This window comes from Bubalus bubalis, chromosome 5 (genome assembly GCF_019923935.1).
Source record: "Bubalus bubalis isolate 160015118507 breed Murrah chromosome 5, NDDB_SH_1, whole genome shotgun sequence".
Lineage (NCBI taxonomy): Eukaryota > Metazoa > Chordata > Mammalia > Artiodactyla > Bovidae > Bubalus > Bubalus bubalis.
In genome coordinates, this window is record NC_059161.1 from 16,558,373 (window position 1) to 16,581,223 (window position 22,851).

Here is a 22,851-nt window from a genome sequence, read left to right on the forward strand (position 1 = left end):
TTTGGCATTGTCAATAAAGCAGGTCATAGTAAACACCCTCTTCCAACAACACAAGAGAAGACTCTACACATGGACATCACCAGGTGGTCAATACCGAAATCAGATTGATTATATCCTTTGCAGCCAAAGGTGGAGAAGCTCTATCCAATCAGCAAAAACAAGACCAGGAGCAGACTGTGGCTCAGATCATGAACTCCTTATTGCCAAATTCAGACTTAAATTGAAGAAAGTGGGGAAAACCACTAGACCATTCAGGTATGACTTAAATCAAATCCCTTATGATTATACAGTGGAAGTGAGAAATAGATTTAAGGGACTAGATATGATAGATAGAGTGCCTGATGAACTATGGATGCAGGTTCGTGACATTGTACAGGAGACAGGGAACAAGACCATCCCCATGGAAAAGAAATGCAAAAAAGCAAAATGGCTGTACGAGGAGGGCTTACAAATAGCTGTGAAAAGAAGAGAAGTGAAAAGCAAGGAAGAAAAGGAAAGATATATCCATTTGAATGCAGAGTTCCAAAGAATAGCAAGGAGAGATAAGAAAGCCTTCCTCAGCAATCAATGCAAATAAATAAAGGAAAACAATAGAATGGGAAAGACTAGAGATCTCTTCAAGAAAATTAGAAATACCAAAGGAACATTTCATGCAAAGATGGGCTCAATAAAGGACAGAAATGGTATGGACCTAATAGAAGCAGAAGATAGTAAGAAGAGGTGGAAAGAATACACAGTAGAATTGTACAAAAAACATCTTCATGACCCAGATAATCATAAAGGTGTGATCACTCACACTTACCTAGAGTCAGACATCCTGGAATGTGAAGTCAAGTGGGCCTTAGGAAGCATCACTATGAACAAAGCTAGTGGAGATGATGAAATTCCAGTTGAGCTATTTCAAATCCTAAAAGATGATGCTGTGAAAGTGCTGCACTCAATATGTCAGCAAATTTGGAACACTCAGCAGTGGCCACAGGACTGGAAAAGGTCAGTCTTCATTCCAATCCCAAAGGCAATGCCAAAGAATGCTCAAACTACCGCACAATTGCACTCATCTCACACGCTAGTAAAGTAATGCTCAAAATTCTCCAACCCAGGCTTCAGCAATAAGTCAACCGTGAACTTCCAGATGTTCAAGCTGGTTTTAGAAAAGGCAGAGGAAACAGAGATCAAATTGCCAACATCCGCTGGATCATGGAAAAAGCAAGAGAGTTCCAGAAAAACATCTATTTCTGCTTTATTGACTATGCCAAAGCCTTTGACTGGGTGGATCCAACTCAGAGTAGGAGTTAAAATTTAACTACAGAGTGGAGCCAACCATAAGCAAAAAATGTCCCACACTTAGGAAATCTTGCTATATACCAGACTGTGACGGTCATTGGGGTATAACAATGAACAAGACAGAAGCTGTTCCTGTTCTTATGGAAGTTTGGGGCAAGTTGGATAATAGAAGCATCAGATTGATTACCCAGGTTCAAAGCCTGCCTCCCCCACTTATTAGCTGTGTGAACTTGGACAGGTTACTTGTCTAAGTCCCAGTTACCTCATCTGTAAGGTATAATCAAAGAACCTACTTAACTGAGATTCTGTGAAAATTAAGTGGTATAATGAATGCAGAGTGCTAAGCGTACTGTCTGGTACGTGGTAGGGTCCGAATAAACGTTGGTGAAGAAGGTGAGCAAGTCAAAAGGCAGTCACAATGCAGGACACAGTGATAATGCTGTGATACAAGAAAAACAGTACTTGTGAGGAGAGGCGTTCACTCACACCTATGGGGCTCACAGAAGGCTCTGGAAGTAGATTAAGTAGATTCAAGTTTGCATCTACTGGCTAAGAGGGCATGCTACATTTGAAGCCTAAAAGAAGTTCCATATGGCTGGAGTAAAGAGATAGGGTGTGGAGAGGGGGCAATTAGGAGCCGGATCCTGAGACAACTTGTTAGATGCTTAAGAGTTTGGATAGTATTCTGAGGATCATGGGAAGCCACTGAAGGAGTCAAAGCTAGAGAGTGATACGATTTGATTTATATTTTAGAGAAATATCCCTTTGGCTGGAATATGAAAGATGCCTTAGGGAAGGGAAAGATTACTGGCAGGAAATCCAGCCAGAATTCTTTGGTAATTAGAGAGAAAGAGAGAGAAAGGTGGCCTGAAGCTGAAAAATAGCAGAAAGATAAAGGAAAATGGAACAATTCTGGAGATATTTAGAAAGTAATTGGCTGGAAAGTAAGATACACAGTTTTTTTTTTTTCCTGTATCTTGCTTTGTCTTGCTTTATTCATTTCTTTGTTCATTTAAATTGAGAAACAAGGGCTTCCCTGGTGGTCCAGTGGCTAAAACTGTGTGCTCCCAAAGCAGGGAGCACAGGTTCGATCCCTGGTCAAGGAACTAGATCCCATACACCACAACCACAAAATCCCACATGCGGCAGCAAACAGTGAAGATGCCGTGTGCCACAGCTAAGATCGGGCGCAGCCAAGTCAAAAAAATCAAATTGGGAAACAAAAATTCTTTAGCAAACTTACTTTCTTAGATAACAGATCAGTGCTGTAACAGTGGTCTCCATGTGCAGATAACCCATGCTAGTTTTTTAACATAGGAGACATTAGTATTGAAAATTTAGGGCATGGAAAAAAAAAAGTGGAGTGGGGCCTGTATTTGCATTTGGCTTTTGCTTTGGTGACCCTCAAATTCTGCAGCATAGTTTAGTGATCACCATCCATTCTCTTGTTAGCATAGTCTTTTTTTTTTTTTTTCTTTTTTTTTAAGTGAAATATAAAGGGGAATTCCCTGGCAGTGCAGTGGTTAAGGCTCCATGCTTTCACTGCCGAGGGCCAGATTCAGCCCCTGGTCAGGGAACTAAGATCCCACAAGTTGCATGGTGCATCCAAAATAATAATAATAATGGGATATAATTGACATATAACATTATATTAGGGATTTCCCTGGTGGTCCAGTGGTTAGGGCTTTGTGCTTCAACTGCAGGGGGCACAAGTTTGATCCCTGGTTGGGGAACTAAGATCCTGTAAAAACAACAGCAGACCAAAAAAATACATTGTAGTCATTTCAGGTACAACATAATGATTTGATTATATGCATGTATTGCAAAATGATCACAGTAAGTCTAGTTAACATCTGTCCCCATACATAGTTACAAAAAAAATTTTTTTTCTTTTGATGAGAACTGTTGAGATGTACTCTCCCAGCAGCTTTCAAATATGCAATACATTATTGTTAACTATAGTTACCATGCTATTCGTCACATCCCAGGATAATCTTTAATCTGAGCTACATCTCTAGAGCCGTCACAGAGGTAATAAAAAGTATCGTGCCACACCATCTTTGGCATTCCTTGTCTAGTTCGTACACCTGTTTTTCCTGGGGGAGTTTGATATTGGGGTGTTTGGTATATTAGAAGTATAACCTCCACTTGTTTTCTACATCTCCTAAATTTGAGGAATGATGGGATTGAAATTCTGGTTCTATCTGACTTAACCAAATTGTGAGGTATTGATGTAATGGAAAAAATATTTTGTATTTTAAGTCCTCTATCCTTTATTTAATGCTCCCTTGAGCCAAATGTGTTTTCCATTTGGGTGACTTAAAGGAGGGAGGCAGAGATAGTCTCAGATGTCATTTCAGGGAATTATTTTACTTCTTAATCAATTATACTTCTTGCTAAGTCTGTTAGAACTGATTTTCCTACCTCCCATTTCTCTTGGGAAAACTTTATGATAAGTAGTGAAGTCTTTGGTCTCAGGATGAAAGCAGTGACTCGTATGTGCCCTTCACCCCATTATCTGAAAGAAGCCATGATAGATAAAGCAGCAAATTTCTGAACTAGTTGAAGAAATTTTTTATTTTTAATGGTATACAATGCTTTTTGGTTATAAAGACCCATGTACATTTTTTTTCTTTCACTGTGGTGCCAGAAGAATTGGTATGTTTATAATTGATAATCAGGTTTTAAAATTTGGAAACATCTTTTGTTTTTGAAACATGATTAGAATAATTAGAGAAATTACAAGTCTGAGTAAGAGTCTGGGGATTTAGAGCTGGAGAAAGGGGGATCTTAATTTTTAGGATATTTTTCACCCCAGAGACATAAAAATATTTGCTTGTAAGGAAAATGAGAGAATAAAACCAGTCACTTTAGCTGTATCCCTGAAGATGTTTATTTTGAAGAGAAGTGGAGAAAGCAGAGAGAACTATACAAATGTGGAGAAGTGAAGAGAATCCCAAGGAGTCATGGTTTTCTCAGAATAATATGTTTTTTTCTCATAATCATATTTTTACCAAGAAACATGAAATAAATATTCAATATCTAACATGATCCCAGAAACTAGGGAGCTACATTTGTGTGTGTGCACTTCCTATAAAGGATGATTCCTAATATTACTTAGGAACCCAGCTTCATAAACATGGAATTGTTTTACCCTGACTTGTGATGTGTGTAAAAACAAAAAATGTTAGTCATGTCCAACTCTTTAGGACCTATGGACTGTAGCCTGCCTCTGTCCATGGAATTCTCCAGGCAAAAATACTGGAGTGGGTTGCCATTCCTTTACTCTAGGGATCTTTCCAACCCAGGGATTGAATCCAGGTCTCCCAGGCAGATTCTTTATCATCTGAGCCTCCATGGATGATTAACCCAGACTAAGTAAATAGGGAGATACGTGAGCATACAGACCCGCTCTGCTAGACTTCACATATGCACATTTCAAATCAGACCCAGTAGACACTTTAGCTTGCCCATCAAAATAGATATTTATTTCCAGGAATGTTCTGGGTTGGACTATGTGCCTTGAGCCTTTTGGAAACTGAACTGGCTGGAGCAGATTGCAAGGTTTAGTCTGTAGGAGAATGACTCAGGTTCTTTTTCAGCCTAAAGCAATTACCCAGCTGTTGGAAAGTTGAAATATTGATCCAAATTATATTACCTAAGTTAAAATAAACACCCCTGAGAATAGATCATGATATATACTAAGGTACATGTATTATGCAATGATTAACATTCCTATTAGTATTTCTATATCTTGTGAACCAGCCTTGGAATCTTCCCTGAGAATAAGTTTGTTGTTAGTACGTTTTTTTGGTATTTGTTTTCATTGGTTGAGATATATATACACTATTAGCACATTAGCACATTCCCAAAGTCATTACCCGTTAAGATTGGAACTCGCAGAAATACCCTTGATAAAGTCATCAACAGAATAATTAAATGCTCAAAAACAATAAGTATTTTGTATATAACAACTACAGAGTTTGGCCTAAAGCTGATGATATGCTTTAAAAAAAAAAAAACTCATTTATTCTCACATGGTCTTATTTAAACCATATAGAACCCCTGTAAGTACACAGGACGTGTATTATATATAGTACAGCAGTCCCCCCTTATCAATGGGGGGATACGCCAAGACTCCCAGTGGATGCCTGAAACTGAAGATAGTACTGAATCCTATATATACTATATTTTACCCTATATGTGAATACCTATCATAAAATTTAATTTATAAATTAGGCACAGTAAGAGATTAACAACAATAATAATATAGAATAGCTACAACAATATACTGTAATAAAAATTATGTGAATGTGGTCCCTCTCTCAAAAATTTCTTCTTGTACTGTATTACCCTTCTTGTGATGATGTAACATAATGAAACACATGATGAGATGAGTGAAGTGAATGACCGAGCATTAGGCTACTATTGACATTCTGAGGATTTTTCCAAAGAAGGATTGTCTGCTTTGGATGATCCTGGATCATCGTTTGGATGTCAGGAACAGATTTTGTTGGTGGTTGGGGGTCCCAGAAAGATGGAGCCAGAGGGCGCAAGATTTCATCCTGCTAATCAAAACAGCATGTAATTTAAAACTTATGAATTGTTTATCTCTAGAATTTTCCATTTAATATTTTCAGACCAACATTGACCATAAGCAGCTGAAACCAGGGATGAGGGTGGACCACTGTATCTCCAGTCTTAGCAATAAATGACCCAAAGCCAAACAATTGGCAAGTGGCAGAACCAAGATTTGTTTTCAGTGTTTTTCTGTTTCAGTTCCAGAGCCCTCTTTGGGGATACACAAATTAGAGATCCTCAGCAAAGAAAATTACAAGAGTCAATTAGAATCACAACCAATTAATCTAATCTATAGAATTTAAACTATGCCTTAAGACATAACCTACAAGACTGAAACATATTTATTGCATTGTATTACAAATTCACATTTCATTGTTACTCTCTGAGCATTTTGTATTTAATTCATCAGTGAATATTTACTGACCACTATTCTGTGTGGGAATATTGAATTAGACATTGTTTTCTTTCCTTTTATTGAAATTAACTTGTAGAGTGAGTGCCCAGTCATTCCAGCAAGTATTTTGTTGCCTACTTTTCCATTTTTCCTCTATAGAGGAGGGGAAGGCCTGAAGACTTGGTAAGGTGATTCTCTGTTCTTCAAATGCTGTTACAAAGTTCCATTTATAAAATGGGTATCACCTATTGACCATCTACTATATGTTAGGTGTTCTACATATATTACTGGTAACCTTCACATCTCTGTGGCTTGGTGTGGGTATGCTGCTGCTGCTGCTAAGTAGCTTCAGTCGTGTCCGACTCTTAGCAACCCCATGGACTGCAGCCCACCAGGCTCCACCATCCCTGGGATTCTCCAGGCAAGAAGACTGGACTGGGTTGCCATTTCCTTCTCCAATTGAAAAGTGAAAGTGAAGTCGCTCAGTCGTGTCCAACTATGGACCCCATGGACTGCAGCCCACCAGGCTCCTCCGTCCATGAGATTTTCCAGGCAAGAGTACTAGTCATCCTTATTTTTATGAATGTATAAAAATGTCCAGACATACCTCAGAAATATTGCAAGTTTGGTTCTAGACTACCACAATAAAGGAATGTGGCAATAAAGTGAGTCACATGGATTTTTTTGGTTTCTCAAAGCATATAAAATTCATGTTTACACTGTACTATGGTCAGTTATGGAGAAGGCAATGGCACCCCACTCCAGTACTCTTGCCTGGAAAATCCCATGGACGGAGGAGCCTGGTAGGCTGCAGTCCATGGGGTCGCCTAGAGTCGGACACGACTAAATGACTTCACTTTCACTTTTCACTTTTCACTTTCATGCATTGGAGAAGGAAATGGCAACCCACTCCAGTATTCTTGCCTGGAGAATCCCACGGATGAGGGAGCCTGGTGGGCTGCCATCTATTGGGTTGCACAGAGTCGGACACAACTGAAGCGACTTAGCAGCAGCAGCAGCATGGTCAGTTAACTTTGAAATTGCATTATGTCTTAAAAAATGTACATGCCTCAATTTTTAAAAATGCTTTTTTTGGCTTAAAAAAATGATAGCCATCATCTGTACCTTCAGCAAGTCATAAAGTTTTTGCTAATGAAGGGTCTTGGATGCTGATAGCTGCTGACTGATCAAGGTGGTGATTGCTGAGTTTGGGGTGGCTCTGGCAGCTTTTTGAAATAAGACAGCAATGGAGTTTGCTACATCAGTCAACCCTTCCTTTCACCCGAACACTTACAGGCCACTGGAGAGTTATTAATTGGCCTAATTTCAATGTTATTGTGTCTCAGGAAATAAGGAGGCCTGAGGAGAGGGAGGGAGATGAGCATTCAAAACACAGATTTATCATTTAAGTTTGCCATCTTACATGGTGTGGTTCATAGTGCTCCTAAACAATTACCATAGACAACTGATTGCACAGCACTGTAATAAATATAATAATGATGGAAAAGCTTGAATACGGTGACACAGAGACTCGAAGTGAGCAAATGCTGTTGGAAAAAACAGTATGGGTACACATGCTCAACTCAGGGTTACCACAAACGTTCAATCTGAAGAAGAAAGAGTCTCTGTGAAGTTCAGCAAAACAAGGTATGCCTGTACAGCATAGCAGTGAAACTAGATGAGATAGCCTTGGATCAACAGCAGGGCCTTCAATTAAAAGTACCTGGGATTGAACCTGGCTCCATACTTACTCCTACCAGTTATTTCATTTCTGTCTTCTCCCTTACGCACATCTCTAAAATGGGATAAAATTATTTGAACTCACAGGATTTTGGTGTTAAATGAATTAACATCTGTAGATGGCTTACAGTACCAGGGCTTGTTGATAGTGAATGTCAGCTATTCATTTGGTGTGTCCTGGAGCTGAGTCTGAGCACCTCTTTTTCTTCTTTTTATGTACATCTGTTACTCCCAAAGTGACCTCATTTACTCCCATGGTTTTAAATATAAAACTATACGGATGACTCCAAATTTTATATTTCCTGCCAAAATGATACTTTTCAAGTGTAAGTCATCTCATGTCACTTCTCCATTCAAAACCCTCCAGTGACTTCTTATCTCTGAAAAAGCCAAAGCCCTAACAAGGGCCTGTAAGGCCCTATCTGATCTGTCCTATTTTTCCAATCTGTCTCCCACCATTTTCCACTCACTTTCTTTGCTCCAGCCGTACAGGTGTGCTTGTTGAAGACTCCTAAACACTCTTGCTCCTCAGGCTCTTTGCATCGGGCTTCCCTGGTGGCTCAGCTGGCAAAGACTCCACCTGCAATGTGGGAGACCTGGGTTTGATTCCTAGGTTGGGAAGATCCCCTGCAGAAGGGAATGGCTACTTCCCTTCCATGGAATTCCATGGACTATATATATAGTCCATGGGGTCCAAAAGAGTTGGACACGACTGAGCGACTTTCACTTTCACTTTCTTTCAGGTTATGTTCTTCCCCAGATGTTCAAATGACACATTCCTTCACTTCTTTCAGGTCCTTGTTCAGATCGCATCTTACTGGAGAGGCCATCTATGACCACTTAAATAGAGGAGGGTTTCCCTTTCTTTTTCTTCTCACCTAGCTTTTTTTTCCTTCCCATTGTGATGTCTGTTGTCATTGTTGTTCTTCAGTTGCTAAGTTGTGTTCGACGTTTTGCGACCCCATTGACTGTAGCCTGCCAGGATCCTCTGTCCCTGGGGTTTCCAAGGCAAGAATACTGGAGTGGGTTGCCATTTCCTTCTCCAGGGGATCTTCCCAATCTAGGGATCGAACCTGCATTTCCTGCATCAACAGGCAGATTCTTTATCACCAGAGAAGCCTATGGTATCTATTACCATTATGTTTATTTTGTTTTTTTAATGATCTGTTTTGCCCTCTAGAATGTGAGCTGTATTAAAGCAGGAACTTTGGTTTGTTCACAGCCCCTAAATCAAGTGCCTGGCACATGGCAGACATTCAATAAATATTTTTTGTTCAGCTAGTAAGTATCAGAGTTTCAAACCCAAGTCAGGCCCCCCTAAATATCTCCTGCTTGTCTACAGCACTAGTCTGTATCCCATATCAGGAAAGATACAAAACCATTAAAATATACATCGATTCTGATACTTGTCTTTAAATTAGAAATTTTATGCATATTAAGATTGATTTGCTGTTCAGTATAATTTAACAAATACTTACTGTACACCACAAATACATGCTCTTAAATACGAAACAATGACCAACCCATTAAAGTAGGTAGAAATTAACCCATTAAAATAGGCAGAAATTTACCTAAGAATCTAGAAGCCCAAGAAAGGTAAATATTTGTACTTATGGATCTCTAAGTTCAGAGTTATTACATGCAACTAAAACTAATGCAATGGTATATGTCAATTATATCTCATTGTTTTAATTCCATTTTAAAAAAATCTCGAGTTATTAGGTCTATTTTTTGTATCAGACTAGAACACTTGGTCATCCCTGAAACTTTCTTTCCCCATCTTTCTTATTCTCTGTCTACTCATTTACTTAAGCCAAATTTCTAGACACTTTTTTAGATTGTTCTTTTTCCCTTCCTTCACATCTAGTTCATTTGCAAAGATTGTAAACTTTACCAACAAAATTTATCCTGAGACCATTTTCTTCTCATCAGCGTTACCTCTATAAAACCTAGGCCAAGGACAACTCCACCTGCCAACCTACCAGCGGGATTTCCTAAATGCTTTCCTTGTCTTCCCATTTTTCCACTGAGAAGCCAGAGTGATCTTATAAAAATGTAAATTACTTGTCATTTCCCTGCCTAAAAGCTTCAGTGGTTTCCTTTGGTATTCCTCTCTAAGTTATTTCTTTTAGAAAAACATCCAAACCCTACCCTAGCCTACAAGCCCTACTTGATTTGGTCCTGATCACCAGTCCAATCTTCCCTTTTAGCATTTTCCCTATTATTCATACACTCAAGTCTCTCTGGCCTTTCATTTCTAGGAGGACAATGAAATCCTCCTTGCCCCAGAATATTTATACTAGCAACTCCTTGTCATTTGGGTCACAGTTTAAATTTCACCACCGCAGAGAGGCCTTCCCTAACTTCTTCATTTCAATTAGTCCCCTCTCCTCGTTCACCCTTTGTTCTGTCAGAGAGTGAACTGCATTCACTTATTGTGCAAGGCACAATCACCATCTAATATGTTCCTTCTCTGTTTATTGTCTGTCTCTTTCCAGTAGAATGTAAACTTGATGAAGACTGAGACTTTGCTTTATCAGCAGGGTTTATATCAGAGTCTAACACATCGTGGACACTCAAACAGTTATGAATGGGTAAATCTTTGTCTGAATTTTGATAGCTTATGTAAGATCACAGTAGTTTTAAACACAGCTTTAGTAACTCTGTGACATCCGTGTTCTCATTGCTTCAACGCACAAAAGGAGCAGTATGCCAGGAAAAGGATTCAGCTTCCTCCTATATCTTGGCAACCACTTGGTCAAGCTCTGGACTTAGTTTAGTAGTTCAAAACCATGAGATAAGGGGGGAAAGACAAGAAGAAATGAATACTCCCCAATTGATCAATTGTCATTTCTCACTTAAAATTTTGAGAGGGAGAGAAAGAGAACAGTTCTTAAAATCAAACACTTTTGGAGCTGGAAATGTTAGAGAAAGTTGATGTCGACAGAAAAAAAAAATGTTCGATTAGGGGAGGAAAACTAATTCAGAAGGAGAAAAGAGAAAGGGTTCACATCGTGCTGATCGTTGCCTGTTGGAGTGTTCAGGGTTGGGCTTGGGTACCACGTCTTGATTTGTAGATAAACACTAAGGAAGAGAGGTGAGGTGGGGTAGGGTCAGAGAAAGGGAGGAGACGGAGACCAGCTCGAGAGACGCGAAAGAAGCTAGAAGGAAAGCAGAACGGAGCTTAGCATATACAAAGGCAGCCTCGGATCTTGCCGGAGCTGCAAGCGTTAAAGGGAGGCGGGGAGTGACGCGGTTTGCGTCTGGAGCGGCTCCTCGGAGTCCACAGCATCCACCGCCGGAGCCTCGCCTTCCTTTCTCCCTCTGCAGACACATCGAGACACAAAAAGAGAAGCGACCCCTGGGCCAGCGCGAGGGACCCGCCCGCGCCATGACCGAGACCACCAAGACGCACGTTATCTTGCTGGCCTGCGGCAGCTTCAATCCCATCACCAAAGGGCACATTCAGATGTTCGGTGAGTCCTCCCGCCCACCCCCGAGACTGCTTCCGCCTCTCTCCTTTCCCCGGCACCTGTGTTTTCCAGGGCGTGTGACGGTTTGGCGAGTGCCCATCCGGAGGGGTGTGCTGGCTGATTCAGCTGGTGAGAGGCCAGCTCCCCTATCCTGGGCTCCCGGCAGGGGATGCCAGCTGCTCTTTCGAGGCGTCACTCGCTCGGGCCAGACCCGGCTTGCTGGGGGACCATGGGGTGGGGGATGGGAGGGGCTGGAGGCGAGTGTTGTTTTGGGTTGGGTGGGAGGTCGAGGTTTGAGGGCTGGGGTGCGGTGGTTCGTTTGGCGACTTGGCGAGTGAGGATCCGGATGGGGGAAGAGGCTGGGGCGCGGAGAAGGTAGAAGAGGGTCGGAGATAACGTGCTATTTGTTTAGGTTGGGCTGAAAGCTCGAAGGAGTTAATGATGTATAGGCTTCGGAGACACAAACACACACACACAACACACCAGGAACTGGGCTGGGCCCAAGGAGATTCGTTTATGGTTTGGCTGATGGTTTGGGGGGCGGCCCGGGGCAAATGTTTGAGGGTTGTGGACCGTGTATTGCCCGCGCGAGGCGGAAGGCTTAGTGAATGTGGAGGTGGGGGGACAGGGGGCGGGGGCCTGGGCTCCGCTGCCGGGACCAGTCGCCTAGGAAGGGGAGGAGGCGGGGCGGTCGCTGCGGGCGGCCCTCTGCGAGCCGGTGTTGAAGGATGGGGCCCAAGTTGGCTGAGGCTCTGCCCAGGGCGGTGATGGCACCCGCAAGGCTTGCGTTGTGCGAGTGTATGTATGAGTGTGTGTGTGTGTGTGTGTGTGTGTGCGCGTGTGTTGTGTGTTGGGGCGTGGGGAGAGGGCATTGTCGCGCTTTTTTTTTTTTTCAGAGGCTTTGGGGCGAATAGAGAGACGGAGCGAACCGGGGCTCCTGGCTGTTGGGTTGGGATGCAGAAGTGGCGAGGGAAAGGCGATCCTTGCCTGGGGGCGGTCTCGGGCCACCGATGCTGCTCGGGTGCTGGTGCCGAAGGACCCGAAGGTGCCGGGGCGTGCGCGTTTAGACTCCGAGGAAGGGACGCGGAGGTCACTGTAGTAGCAAGGATTGAGAAGTTAGAAGTTGGGGTGCTTTTTTTCTGGCACTGAGGGAAAAGAGGAAAGCGAGTGGGCCGGGGGTGGATGAGTGAAGGACGGGAGGCCTCAACCCGGTCGGCCAGCGAGGCGCTGTCCGGAGACAGTGGTGCTGAAACGCAGGGTGCGCCGGAGCTGCCTGCCGACACACGTGTTTACCCCGAGCCTGAGGAATGCGTGGGCCCTCCTAAGGGCTGTTTAATGAAAGCCACGATGTATCGGTAAAGACAGGGCAAGGTGGCTTCGAAGAAAAATATTCCTTTTTTAAACTAACAGGTGAGTTGAACTGGGCACCCCTAATAAAAACCTCATGAAAAGAGTATACTTTGAGCAGAGTGCGCATCGTATAGGCACATTCATAGGATCCTAGGAGGGAGACTGAGGTAGCCATCTCTTCCTCATCGCGGTACTTTCACTTTTAAAAGCGTTGGGTCAGGAGCTGGTTCCAACTTACCTATTAAAGACTGTTGTTCAAGCATGAGGGTAGAGCAGAGCATGTCATCAGCCTTCTAAGAGAGTATCAGTGCCCTGGGAACACTTTCTTTTCACCTTCTTTTGATTTTGGTGTCTTCACTCCTGTTCTTCTCTGTGAGTCTTTCCTCTAGCCATTTTCTGTTGTTATACTTTATTCCTCTCAGTTACCCAGAGATGGGGGGACTTTCCTGTGGAATTCCGTGGCTCTAGAAATCTTTAGTGGGCCAGCAGGTACTCTCCCTTTCTTCCTGGAGCCAAGGATGTACTTAATTCCACTTGTTTTGTATTGCAAAAGGGGAAGATTTAGATTGAGTACAAAGGATTTTGCCTTGAGGCTTTGTTAAGTTGCTGCTGACCTGCCAATTCTCCATGACTTTAGAGGAGAGAATATAAGGAAATAAATATGGATTACAGCAGAGAGGTTTAGACTTTTTGACAGTAGTGATTTTTGCTTGCCAGTGGAACTGAGGAAGAGGAGAGAATATCTGTCAACAAAGCCTTTTGAGTGTCCATTATGTGTAGTCCAGAGAGCAACGTCAAAGAGGATATGGTGTGCCCACTGTGGCTTTAAGGAGCTTATAACCTAATGAAGGATTTAGCACATATACATTGAAAAGGGAACAAGAACCCAAAGTACATATTAAGCTGTTTTTTGTAGACTCTCTTATGGGAATCTTTGAGCTAGTGATAAGTTTTGTTAATTTATTTTTGTAAAGCAGCTTCTGATTTACAAAGCATTTTCATTGTGTATGTCTCTTATTCCTAGTAAGAAGCTTATAAGAAAGGCATCATTATCTCCATTTTACAAACAAGAAACTGATGTTCAGAGGCCAAGTGGCTTTCTTAAGTAGCTTAAGTGACATGGAGAGTGGGTGGCAGAAATGAGACTTGAACCCCACATTTCAGATTCCTCTTGAATAGGTCTTTGCACTGTACCAAAAGTAGAAAGAAGCGCTCACTAATCTTCTGACTGTATAATTCCATGAACTCTATTTTCTTCAAGCATATACTAACAGATTAGAATTAAATTTGCCATCAACTAAGTAAGTTTCCTAAATATGCATTTCCTTAAGAGCTGTTCCCCATTTCTAAAGAAACCAATCATCCATGATCTATTTTCTCCTTTTAAATGACTTTTAAAAAATTTCCCCCAACAATACAGAATTAATGCAATAAAATGATCAAGCTTCTTAAAGATTCTTGAAATTAGTAATAGAAAAACTTTTAAAAGACCCAAACAAGGACTTCCCTGGTGGTCCAGTGACTAAGACCCTGCCATCCCAATGCAGGGTGCCTGGATTCCATCCCTGGTCAGAGAACTAGATCCCACGTACTACACCTGAGTTCACATGCTGCAACTAAAAGAACCTGCATGCCCCAGTGAAGATGAAAAATCCCATAGGCTGCAAATAAGACCCGCCACAATCAAATAAAAAAAGATTCCCCCATAGCTTAGAGGTAAAAAAAAAAAAAAAAAATCCACCTGCAGTACACGAGATGTGGCAGGAGCCTCAACAGGAGCTGCGGGTTCAATCCCTGGGTCAGGAAGATCCCCTGGAGGAGGGCATGACAACCCACTCCAGTGTTCTTGCCTGGGAAATCCATGGACAGAGGGCTACAGTCCGTGGGGTTGCAAAAGAAATGAATATGGCTGAGAGACTAAACAACAAACAGCAAAAAATAAATTTAATTAAAGACCCAAATAGGACTTTGAAATTAGACACCTTTAATAGAGCTCCTATATTTTGAAATCCAATTTTGCTCACCAAAGAAAAAAGAGACTGTAAACAAACAAACAAAAAAGTGACATTCAGAACTAAAAACTCACTCTTCATCTCTGTAAAGTAGTACTTGTACAGTTCTCAACATGTATAAAATATTTCAGAATGAACTTGTCCTTTGATTCTGAAAGGGGAATTGATATTATTCTTGTTTATGACTATGGAAATATGTAAGAAAAGATCAATATTTGTGATAGAGATATTTGACACCTATATATTTAACTGTAACTAAAATGCTTTCAGGGATGAATAAAAGGTTTTGGCTAAGTAGACCCCTAAACCCATGGTGTCTTATTTCATGTCTGCCTTATTACATACAAAAATAACATGAGGCTAGAAAGTCTCTCTTTTTCTTTTTAACCTGTAAATTCTTAGTTATTAAGCATGAGAGATTATATTTCAGTAAAACTTTCTTTGCATTTGTATTGCCATGTTTGTCAATAAATATGCCAGTGGGAGAGATCTCTGGGTCAGGAAGATCCCCTGGAGGAGGCAACGGCAACCCACTCCAGTATTTTTGCCTGGAGAATCCCCATGGACAGAGGGGCCTGGCGGCCTACAGTTCATGGGGCCGCAAAGAGTTGGACATGACTGAAGCGACTTGGCACACATGCATGCGTGAATGCTAGTGGGAGATCAGATAGTAAGTTTAAACAGAAAAGTAAGGAAAGACTGATCAGATTAACTTCCATGAAAAGTAAAGGAATTGAGGGACTTGATCACAGAAGAAATGTGTCCTGTTTATTTGATGAGTGCAAAATAACTGGATTTTCCAGTTTTTCTGCTTCAAAATATTTTTGAATTGAACAGTTGGGTTTTTTGAAAAGAGACATAATCCAATTCTGTTTCTCTTGAAAGCTAATGAAGACGACTTTCTACTTGCTGTGAAATTGGAATTGCAGCCCCTATTGCTACAGCTAGAATCATAAGAAAAATTAATTTGAGTTGCTACCAATATGTAGCTGCTGCTGCTAAGTCACTTCAGTTGTGTCCGACTCTGTGCGACCCCATAGACAGCAGCCCACCAGGCTCCCCTGTCCCTGGGATTCTCAAGGCAAGAACACTGGAGTGGGTTGCCATTTCCTTCTCCAATGCATAAAAGTGAAAAGTGAAAGTGAAGTCGCTCAGTCGTGTCCGACTCTTAGCAACCCCATGGACTGCAGCCTACCAGGCTCCTCCGTCAGTCTAAAATCAAGAAATTATATAGTGTGTTTGAAATGCATATTTTAAAAAAGATCATTAAGCAGTATGGCTCATTAAGTGGTGCTTTTGCACCACTATTTGATACCACCCTGTAAGTTAAACTGGATAGTGTTATCATCACTCTTTTATAAACAACAAAGCAGAGGAACAGGTTTAAGTCATTTGTTCACACTCATAAAGCAAAAGTCAAATAGAATCAATTTCCTGATATACAGACTCTGTATCTCACCACAGATGCTTTTTTATTCCTTTAATTACAACAGCATTTATGAAAAGAGGAGCCATTGAACTTAGTTATCAACAAAGGGTACTGAGAACTTTATAAATTGTTTACCTTTGCAACACAAACCACCAACAAAGTATATTCAGTAAAGATATCTGTTCCCAATATCTTATGCTTATAATAAGGAAAAAGTGAAAGTGAAAGCCTCAGTCATGTTTGACTCTTTGCGACCCCATGAACTGTAGTCTACCAGGCTCCTCTGTCCATGGAATTCTCCAAGCCAGGATACTGGAGTGGGTAGCTGTTCCCTTCTCCAAGGAATCTTCCCAACCCAAGTCTCCCACATTGCAGGCGGATTCTTTACCATCTGAGCCACCAAGGAAGTCTTATAATGAGGACAAGTTATTTCTTTTCTCAGTATTTGTGTATTGTCCATTTAACTGTGTGGCTGGGACATTTCTTTCACCATTTCTCCTCCTTCTCCACTATTCTGTTACCACAACTAGCTCCTACTCATCCTTCAGATTTTAGCCCCAGCAGAACTTCCTCAGGGAACCTCCACTGACTCCTATATTAAGTGTGGTTACCTGACATTTGATCCTGCATAACTTTATATTTTCCATGTCGTAACTCTAATCTCGTTCTTTGTTTCATGACTATTTCCCATGCTAGACAATAAACTTTACTGAGACAGAAACTATGCTTGGTTTAACTATTGATTTACTTACTAGTACCTAACATGGAATAGGCTCTCCATAATATGGGGTTGGGGCTTCCCTGGTAGCTCATCTGGTAAAGAATCCACCTGCAATACAGGTGACCCCAGTTCAATTCCTGGGTCAGGAAGTTCCCCTGGAGAAGGAATCTGCTACCCACTCCAGTATTCTTGGGCTTCCCTGGGGGCTCAGACAATAAAGAATCCACCTGCAGTGTGGGAGACCTGGGTTTGATCACTGGGCTGGGAAGATCCCCTGGAGGAAGGCATGGCAACCCACTCCAGTATTCTTGCCTGGAGAATCCCCATGGACAGAGGAGCCGGGAGGGCTAGAGTCCACGGGATGACAAAGAGTCAGACACAAATGAGCGACTAAGCACAGCACAGCTGCATATGGGATTGGCCAAAAAGTTCATTTGAGTTTTTGTATGATGTTCCAGAAAAACCTGAACAAACTCTTTGGCCAACCCAATAGTATACTATAATAACAATTGCAAAAAGCAAGTCTTTGCTTCATAATAGTTGTTGAATTAAAAAAAAAAAAAAGAATGTGTAGAATGTTGTTCCTGATGGAGGAATCAAGCATGCATAAGGGCTGGGGTGATGAGATAGAGAGCCATGACATATTAGAACAAAAGAGCTCAGGAGGATTCAAGATGCGGGGGGGAGTAAGAGATAAGACTGGAAAGTTAGGTGGAATTCTGATCAATCATGAAGACTTTACGTCCTATTAAAAAATTTAGAGTTTATGCCAATGACAATGACAAATATTGCATATTTTAAGAAAAGGGATGTAATAATCATATTCATGAAATTGTGATTTAATTGAATTTTGAATATAAATTGGTGAAGGGAAAGGATGGAGATGTGATGACCAGCTAGGAACCTATTTCAGCAGTACAGAGTTCAAGTCAGAAAAGACTATTACCTTGCCCAGGTTGGTGGGATTTGGGATGGAGAGTGAATGTGTATTTAAAAATATTTAGAAGGTAAAAGATCCTTATTTTGTGACTTGATGGGTAGGTGATGGCAAAATAGTCTAGTGTAATTGGCAGGTTTTAATCCAAGGTGGATGGATAAAGAACATTATGGAAAAGAAGCAGGTTTGGGTTTGGTGAGGAAAGTGAAGATTCATATTTCCTACTCTAAAATTTTGGGAATATGCATTCTAACCAAGTATTAATACTAATGCCAAAGAAAGTGAAAGTCATTCAGTCATGTCTGACTCTTTGCAACCCTGTGGACTATAGCATGCCAACCTCCTCTGGCCTTGGAATCTCCAGGCAAAATACTGAACTGGGTTGTCATTCCCTTCTCCAGGGGGTCTTCCTAACCCATGGATTGAGCCTGGGTCTACTGCGCTGTAGGCAGATTTCTTTACTGTCTGAGCCACCAGGGAAGCCTAATGCAAAAGAAGGAAATACTTAAATTCAAAGGTTCTTTGTAGCCTGAGACATCTGAAACTTCAAATGAAAACTCCCAGTAGGTTCCATTTGGATTATTCAAAGCTCTTCATTCAAGAAATATATTGAAATTCATTAACATTATGGAAATAAAAAGATAAAGAGTTTGCTAGCTTTTTTATAACCCTAAAGTTGACTCTTTTGTAATGTTGAGGCTGTGAAACTGAAAACAGTTGATGCAGTTCAAAAGGCCATTCCAAAACTTACCCATCATTGTGAAGAGAGCTGTAATAATACAATATAAGGCTGACCAAAAATCTCATTCAGGTTTTTTCATACAGTGTTACGAAAAACCCAAGCAAACTTTTTGGCCAACCTAATACATTTAGGTGGATGCTTGGAAATTCTAATTCACTGGTAAGTTGAAGGTTCAATAATGGAAACGCATGCATCACTCATGGTAGTTTCATTGGCAAGGGCTGTGTCTGCTCATGACATGAGAATAATGGCTGAAAAAAAAATGTAGATATTTTTGCCTACATGAACAGGTTTACTTTCTCCTGCTGAACTGATTGACTGAACCCTGAGTGGACGTAATTATGCTAATTATGATAGGCAACTCTCCCATCTAGAACGTGTCTCAAACCAAGGAATAGGATATAACCCAGAAGGTTGATGTGCTAAAAATTTTGAAATGAAGAAATATTAATTTTAAGTTTCTCTTTTCATTTTCCTTGATCTTATTCTACATATCCAAATGATTATGCTTAGAACTATCAGAATTAAGAGGTTTCTATGACTTTTAGTTTGCATTGCTGCTTAGTAGGAGCATCCTTTAAAATGTTGCAAGTCTCAAGAGAAACACTTCTACACAAATTTCCAATTTTAGACCAAGTCAAATGAACAGCCTAAAGTGTGGAGGCAAACTCAACTGGAAACGTAACCTGTCAACCCTCAAGCCTGGATCTCCCTCTGCTTTAGAGAGATCCTCAGACATGAAAGGAAAATGCACAACTAGGTGGATAATCTCTATTTTCTGTTATTTTTCTGTTGATAGGCAATAATTGTAAAAGTAAACTATGCATGACCGGGAAAGAGAATGAAAACCCCATTTTGCAAGTGTTTCTTTAAAAAGATTCAAATCTAAGTTTTATAATATCATGGTCCTCTTAGCTACTAATACAGTGCTGTATGTGTAGTGGATACTTAATCAATATTTAATGATACTATGAAATACACACTTTCTAGTAGAGTTCTCAGTTCATTTTTAAAGTGTTCAACTCATCCTGAATTGCTCAAGAAAGATTCTAAAGGAACAAAGGAATGCATTAATTTTTTTCTTTAATTTTTGGCCACACCCCATGGCATGTGGGACCTTACTTCCCTAACCAGGGATCAAACCCACACTCCTTGCATTAGAAGGCAGAGTCTTAACCACTGGACTGCTGGGGAAGTCCCTAAATATTTTTTTTTAACACTGGTTTAAAAAAAATACTCAGCACACCAAATTTTGGTTAAACAAAGGCATTTAAAATAATTTTTAAGGATCTGATCTAACAAACTAAGAACTGGGATATAGGAATGCATTTTATTTCCCTGGTGACTCAGATGGTAAAGCATCTGCCTGCAATGTGGGAGACCCGGGTTTGATTCCTGGGTCGGGAAGATCCCCTGGAGAAGGAAATGGCAATCCACTCCAGCACTCTTGCCTGGAAAATCCCATGGACGGAGGAGCCTGATAGGCTACAGTCCATGGGGTCGCAAAGAGTCGGACACGACTGAGCGACTTCACTTTCACTTATACAACTTTATGGATATGTGTTCCATATCTCAATATAGGTAAATGCAGTGTCAGTTTACAAAGAATGCAATTTTCCATTGTCATAGGTTTTCCAATTATAAGCATTCAAATGCCTGGATCACATTTGCTTTTAAAAAAAAATACAGTTTGGCAGATAGCCTCAGAAATATTTTAGACTAAAAAAGATGTTCAATGGCTTACATGGTATGACTAAGGCCATCTTCCTGGCATTGGCTCCCTCCTCCTTTTGTGCAGTATCTCAATGATCTACAAACTCTGCAGCAAAGGCAAATATTATAAAGACTACCAGCATCATCGTCTTCCCCATGATCATTTTAATAATGGAGTTAACCTTATTTGAGCCTCTTTAAACTCTACTACCATTAAACTGTTTTCCACTAAATCTATGGCATAATTCTCTTTTGTTCTGAACAAGTGAGCCAACCAGGGAAATTCTTGTAATTTTGGTGATAAGGGAGTAAAAGGAAGAGGTAGAAAAGGAGCAAGACTCAGAGGCTAACCTGGAAAGTGGTAACAGCTGAATTGCATTATTTTTCTGCTTTCTCCTTCATCAGGTTGCCTCCACATGGGTAACTATGCTCAGACATATTGACCTCATATAATATTTACCAGACAGTAGGAGAGGGAGTGAAATCTAGCCCCTAGATAAGACTAAATGCTTATAGTTTTTCTCTACCCTTGGCCCAATATTAAATTCTCAACAAAATAGCTGAGTGATCCTTGTAAAATGTAAGTCAGATGTAAGTCAGATCATGTTGCTCCTCTGCTGAAAACTCTCCAACGGTTCCCTATTTCATTCAGGGTCAAAGTCATTTGAATGATTTACAAGGTCTCCAAGACCCGCCACCTTTCCCCCCTTGTCTCCCTACATCAACACATCTCTTTGCCATCTCACTTTTAGCCAACCTCACTGACCTCTTGTTTTATCCTTAGAGTCTTCACTGAATGTTCTCACTGCCTAGAATGCCCTTCCGCCATATACCCCCATGTCTATTTCACTCTCTAAGTCTTTGTCCAAATGCAACCTCTCACTGTCTACTTGACAGGTCCTGCTTCCCTGATCACATAATTTGACATCACAGCTCATACACTCCCAATCCCCTTTATCATACTCTACTTATATCTTTTTCTCTTGTCTCTTGTCCCCTTTTAAAAAAGACAAAGTGAAGTGAAGTGAAAGTCACTCAGTCGTGTCCGACTCTTTGTGGCCCCATGGACCATACAGTCCATGGAATTCTCCAGGCCAGAATACTGGAGTAAGTACCCTTTCCTTTCTCCAGGGGATCTTCCCAACCCAGGGATAAAACCCAGGTCTCCCACATTGCAGGCAGATTCTTTACCAGCTGAGCCACAGGGAAGCCCAAGAATTCTGGAGGGGGTAACCTATTCCTTCTCCAGTGGGTCTTCCCGACCCAGGAATCGAACCAGGGTCTCCTGCTTTGCAGGCAGATTCTTTACCAACTGAGCTATCAGGGAAGCTCTGATAGCTTTAACAAAGATAGATGTTATCTTTCACCCTTTATTGTTTAATGTCTGTATCCCCAGCTAGCATGTGAGCTCTTCAAATACAGGGAATCTTCATTTGCTCTGCTCACTCATATATCTCAGGCTCCTTGAAGACTGCCTAGCCATAATGCTCAATAAATGTCTGTTGAATGAGTGAATGAATGAAATGTTAGAATTACCTACTATTCCAACCTCAGTTCTACATTCTTTCTGTGGCAGAGAAGGTAAAGTCTTTACGAGGGATCAGTGAGCATTAATTCATTCAATAGATGATTATTGAGTTATGAATATGTCTCAGGCACTGTGCTAGGCCTCAATTAAAGGCATTCCTTCTTATGCCTCAGGGAGACCATCTTCTGTAGAGGAGATAAGCTGTACATAGCCATTTGAGTCAAAGTGCCTTAAAAGAGGGGAGAATGACGTAAAGTGGGAACACAGAGGGAAAAGTGATCCCTCCAGGTATGGTGGGAGGACCACCAGGGCAGGTGTAGTGAGAGTGAGCTTGAAGGTAGGAGTCATTCTGGGCCAAGAGCTAGTATGTGAAAAGGCCCCAAACAGCTTCACACATGAAGGGACCTTCAGGGAGCTTGCTAGGTGACTGGAGTGTGGGTGGAGACAGGAAAGGGCAGGAGATGAGAGAGCCAGAAAACAGGTCTGGCAGGGGTAGGGGGTGGACACCAAAGAGTTTAGACTTTACCCAGGCAGAGAAGTGCATTGCAGATGTGGGACCTACCTCCCAAATGTCAATGTTGTCTTTATAGGATTCTGACACCATGATTTTATATAAGCATTTTAAAGTTATTATTTCCTTTCACTCGTCTAACTATGGAAGGGGAATTCCCTGGTGGGCCAGTGGTTAAGATTCTGCGCCTTCACTGCTGAGGGCCTGGGTGCAATCCTTGGTTGAGGAACTAAAACCCCAAAAGCCACATGGAGCAAGCAAAAAATTCAGAAATTAAAAAAAAATATGGAGTACTTTTTCTCCCACGATTGAAAAAATTTATTTACTTTTTAATTTTTGTTTTCTGAAATGGAACCATTGTCCATTCTACTGAGGAATAAATAAGTGGGAAATTATACTGCTGTACAACCCACCTAAGCAGATAAACAATCAAACA

At 41.2% G+C, this 22,851-nt stretch overlaps 1 protein-coding gene across 2 annotated transcripts in view; it reads left to right on the forward strand.

Annotated features, from left to right (window-relative positions):
• Positions 1-22,851, forward strand: part of NMNAT2 (nicotinamide nucleotide adenylyltransferase 2) — a 220,484-nt gene that overhangs the window by 43,522 nt on the left and 154,111 nt on the right. For both annotated transcript variants that reach the window (XM_025285503.3, XM_025285504.3), the window contains exon 4: positions 11,330-11,475. In XM_025285503.3, coding sequence (XP_025141288.1) covers positions 11,330-11,475 — 146 coding nt within the window. The remainder of the gene's footprint in view (positions 1-11,329; positions 11,476-22,851) is intronic.